Source organism: Nematolebias whitei, chromosome 4, assembly GCF_014905685.2.
Source record: "Nematolebias whitei isolate Nwh7 chromosome 4, NemWhi1, whole genome shotgun sequence".
In the NCBI taxonomy this organism is placed as follows: Eukaryota; Metazoa; Chordata; class Actinopteri; order Cyprinodontiformes; family Rivulidae; genus Nematolebias; species Nematolebias whitei.
Genome location: NC_056501.1, coordinates 32612574 through 32617684, shown reverse-complemented (window position 1 = coordinate 32617684; position 5111 = coordinate 32612574). Strand labels below are relative to the sequence as shown.

Genomic DNA, 5111 nt, shown 5'->3' with positions numbered 1-5111 from the left:
ACAGACAGACAGACAGACAGACAGACAGACAGACAGACAGACAGACAAGTTTGCCTGCAGCGCCAGCACGTTATAACATCACGCGCTCCGTTGAGTTTCAATTTGTGACAATTTACAAATTTGCACTGTCCGAGTGTTGTCGTTGTGTTAGAGAGAGTAAATGTCATGAATCAATTTGACATTAAACATAATCCAAGTTGAAGTGTTACATCATTTTCAGTCCCCTTTTTGGCATCTGCAGGTTAAATTGACAAAGACCGTGCAGAATAATGTAGCATTTTAATTCCACAGCAGAGAAAGCTACTGTATGTAGTCTCTGTACGCAGGTCTAGGAAAAAAACAAATCGGTATTTGTATCGGGTATTGGCCAAATAAGTTTTAACATATCAGCGTATCGGATTTCGACCAAAAATCCAATATTGTGCATCCCTAGTATTTCCCTCTAATACGAGGATTTCACATGTACTGTTTTAGTCTTACAAAAGTTCAAACACTGTTACGTCGACAAATTGACCTTTTACAAACATCTGCCCGCTGACTCAGTAACAGAGAAATGTGTCAAACACGTTCGTTAGCATGCTAGTTCCTGTCAAAACGGAGGACCCACACATCCACACTGCTGGTATCATCCTTTAAGATATAGCTGTTTTAAATGCCAGGCTGTAGTGGATGTTTGTACATTTTACCATTACTGATGTTCTTGCCAGATGCTCAATAAGCATGCCCATCCATTAAGGTATTACTGAACTAATGACGACTGCTGGAATGTTCTCTTTGACATTATGTCCCCGGTAGATGTCTGTGAGACGTTAATGTGTGTTTTGAAGTGTTGTCTGTGTACATGGCTGGCACAAGGTGAAGTACTTTCTTGAATTTCAGATTCATTTATAGATTTCATCTTGAGAAAGAGGGCCATGTTGTATGGACATGGTTTGAAAATGATAAAGGTATATGTACATCAAAGTTTTCCTTAGAGCTAGCACAAACAATAAGATGTCATGGCAACTGCTAAGCAGCATTGGAAGGTGTTGTGTTTAACGCTGGCACGGGAGCATGCGATCACTGTCCAACCTGTTTACAAGCATTATCTTGACTTTCCAAGATAAACAGGCGCCACGAACACAAACAGATCAAACCTTTCTCACAGCTAACAGTGTTTGACCAACCACAAACTAAAGACACTGTTGATCTTTGGGTTTTAATTTTGTTGTTTCCAAAAATGCCATGGCAACTTTTGAATATTTCATCCTCGATAAATTTGTTTCCTAATTACCCTTAGCATAGTTGTGATGCTTGTAGACTGTAGCTGAAGTAGGCTGTAGTTTATTGCATATTAGCAGCTTTCTGTGGACTATTTTGCTGCTCGTGTCTTAAAGTGTCATGGGTGCTATTCAAACAAATGTGCAGTCAGCAAACGTGAAAAAACTGTTAACATGTTTCAGCGTTGTTCTGGGTAGGTATGTGCCAATATGACAGTCTATCAATATGCAAATCTTGGACAGATTCAACTCATTTGTGACCAACTTTTATACCATTTTTTTTACAATGGTACAAGTTCAAGTCATGTTTATTGTTGTCCACATCACATGTGGTACATGAGGTGGAACAAAATCATGCACTCAGGGTCCCACACCCAAAAATAGGAAAAATACAAAGTGGAAAAAGAAACAGTAAATAAGGATCTAAGATAAACTCCAAACGAACGCCAAATGGTACAATGTAAATCAATACGGCGCAACAACAGCAGCCCGAACATGAGTCTGCGGTGCGAAGATGGGAATGAATACAGCAGCATGAGATCAGCAGCATGAGATCAGCAGCATGGATAATCAGCAGCACAAACAGATACAGATATTTAAAGTGAAAGCAAAATTTGTAATTTACTCACATATTTAGAGATTTTTTTTTAATTTGTCACCAGGAAGTCAGCAGATATATTTTTTAAATATTATAGAGACCAATATAGACATAATTCATCATGAACGCTGTAGGAAGTTCTTCACACAAATGTGTGCTGTTGAATTAGGGCGCAGAAGTTTCCCTGTTAAGAGACTTTTATGTTTGGTAGTTATATTCCCTGTAAAAAGGTGGATCCATAGAGAAAAACACGTGAAAAAAGGAAGGAAAAACTGTTGTCTTGTTTTCTTATCAGCTCCACAAGATACACACAAATAGCTAAATAAATAATTGTTCCATCTCTGCTGTTCTGCGCTTTGTAAAGTAACACTGGCATGCCAATGTTAGCTAAATAATTAGCAGGGTTAATAATTTGCCTCTGTAGCCGCCCTGGAACATGCTCAGTCTTGTAGCTTGTTGAAAACGTTTGTTTAATAATAGTATAATCCTGAAAAGAGAAATGGGTGTTTCTTCTCTGGTAAACAAGCCAGGACTAACTGGGTGTACAGCATTAGATACAATGTTCCACTACCCAACAGCTCCTTTTTTTAACAGCAAAAAAAAAGAGGTAAATTCTCCCTTTGGCTACGATAAACCAGTAATCCCCAACCCAGGTCCTTGAGGAACACCATCCTGCATTAGTTGTTTCTCTGCTCCAACACACCTGATTCAGTGATTTAATGACTTCCTCATGTTCTGCAGAAGTCTGTTAACCACCCATTCATTTAAATCAGATGTGTCAAAGCAGGGAAACAACTGCAACACGGCTATTCAACAAATTTACTTTTTTTTTGGGGGGGGGGGGGGGGGCACAGTTTCTGAAAGCCAACAGCTTTCAGGCCGGACATCCAGAAGTTAAAATCATTTATGTAAATAAACCAAAGTTTATAATTATCTGTTACTTTTTTAATTTGTTTATTTTGGGGAGTGGTGGCGCAGAGGTTAGAGAGGATGGGCCTGTGATCGGAAAGTTGCAGGTTCAACTCCCGGTACTTTCAACATCAAAATGTGGGTGGAAAAGGTGAAACACCCACACCTCCCTCCACCCTCATTTGCCCCACTCTGGGCCCTTGAGCAAGGCCCTTAACCCCCACCATCTGCTCCCACAAACAGGTCTCTCTTGAAAATGGGTTCTCAGGACTCAATGAGACTACCTGGATAAATAAAGGGTCAATGGAAAAAAATAATAATGCATTGAATCATAAATGCAATAAACAGAATCCATAACTCAAAACATACAACAACAAAAAAGATGTATTTATTTATTTATTTATTTATCTAATGAAGTGAGCCAGATTGAAGTGGCCCGTGGGCCACCAGTTGGATAGCCCTGAACTAAAACATGCAGGATGGGGTTCCTCAAGGACCTGGCTTAGGAACCATTCTATAAACAATAAAAGCTCAGCGTGGATAAATAAAAAAAACATACTTTGCCTCTGTTCTCTCAATTTTAGCCATTTAAACTGTAGGAATCGTGTGATGGAAACATTTAGAGATTTCGACACCATGACTTTTTAACACTGTGGGAATCCTTGAAACCAGTAACCGGCCCATGCCTGGTTCTAGGTGCAGGGTCTCCTGTTTGTCGGCTCCAGAATTTGACTGAATAGCATCTTCATCATCCCCTTGTTTCATGGCTAGAGCTGAATTCCCCTTCTCTCCCAGTTCAGCTGTCATCACATGACCGACGTGTGTCACATGTCAGGTTCAGAATGCAGGAATGTAAACGGACGCCTCGTGTTGTGTGTCTCTGTGCTTCCTATGACAGCATGCCTTGGTGTTGTGTTGTTGGGTCTGTCTCAGAGAAAATACTCACATGTATTATTTTGTATCTCCCTTTTTTGTCTCCTCTGCTTTGTGCTATGCAACACCTCTGTGTCCCCCACCCTCCCTTTCTCCTCCCTGCTCTTTTTGTTTGCGTCGGCCTTCCTAGGTGTAAACAGGTGCACGCCCCCCTCATACCCGCCCCCGCAGGACCCCCTCAGCGCGGGGCAGTATGAAGTAACGGAGGACATGGCACAAGGAGAAGTTTTTGAATTCAGCCAATCCAAAAGAGGCCAGGCACCTTTCTGGCAGAATTTTAGTAGATTAGCTCCTTTTAAGAAATAGACACAAAGACACTTCTGAAGGACCAGCTATTTTTCTTAGAAGCACTAAACACTGGATGATATCGTCCCACGATGAAGAAATTACAAAAACCACACACACACGAGACTCTGAAGTTAAGGACCAATGTTGTTACATCGTTTGATCGGAAACACCAAGAGGACTAAAGACTTGGATTTAAAGAACAAACTTTACAATTCCTATTTGTTAGTAACGTTCTTAGTTATCACGCTGCTCCTGCTGACTCATGAACTCTTTCCCTTGGATTCTGCACATTCATCTGAATGTTCTGGAGTTATATACATATATATATATTGAGATTGTCACATGGTTTTATTTTTAATTCATCATTTTGGACAAAAGGAAAGAAGGGAAAAAATGAAATTGTGTCCAGAAGCTGAGATGTGCTGCTATTTGAGATTGTTCTGAATGTGAGAGCGACTGATGACGACCTCAGCTGAGGGGTGTGTTGTGTTCAGGAACGTCTGTTCTCCAAAAGATAAATCATCCCCATCACTGATCACCCACAGATCAGGCCATCTCTGCTGATGGATCTCCACCTTACTGCCATGCTCATTTTTTCCTCCAACAGTGTGCACAGTATTCCCCCCTTCTCTCTATCTCTTTCTTTTCTTTTTAAGTTGGTGTCAAGCAGCGTTGCCAGAGAGTCGAAGTTTTCCAGCCCCAAAAATCTGTTAAAATCCACCAGTTCACCCAAAAACCTGCCCAATCAGTATATTGTTACAGTATATTTACTGTTTGAACATGAACGCACATCAGCACAAGCCAAGGTGATTTAACAGTATGTGGCAAAACGCAACAATCCGACCAAAAACTTACCAGAGTTCCCAGCAAAATCGGAATGAAAACCACACAATCTGGCAACACTGGTGTCAAGTCTTCTTCCTCTTCATCCCTCTTGTCCTCTCTATCTCTCGATCCACCCGCTCTGCTTCTGCGGCTCTCAGAGGAGGATTTCCATTCACTTGGAGACGGGTCAGGGAACAAATCAATAGGATATTTACATCCATTCACCAACCTCTCGTGACAGGGTATTCACATCCCGCTGATGCTCAGTGCGCTTCATTCGGAGAGCTGAAACATCTGGT

The 5111-nt window shown here is 41.1% G+C and overlaps 1 protein-coding gene across 2 annotated transcripts in view; it reads left to right on the top strand.

Moving 5' to 3' along the window:
* LOC119408556 (rho guanine nucleotide exchange factor 9) overlaps window positions 1-4867 on the top strand; it is a 38226-nt gene extending 33359 nt beyond the window's left edge. For both annotated transcript variants that reach the window (XM_037675400.1, XM_037675399.1), the window contains one exon: window positions 3830-4867. In XM_037675400.1, coding sequence (XP_037531328.1) covers window positions 3830-4005 — 176 coding nt within the window. In that variant the 3' untranslated portion in view covers window positions 4006-4867. The remainder of the gene's footprint in view (window positions 1-3829) is intronic.
* The last annotated feature ends 244 nt before the right edge of the window (window positions 4868-5111 follow it).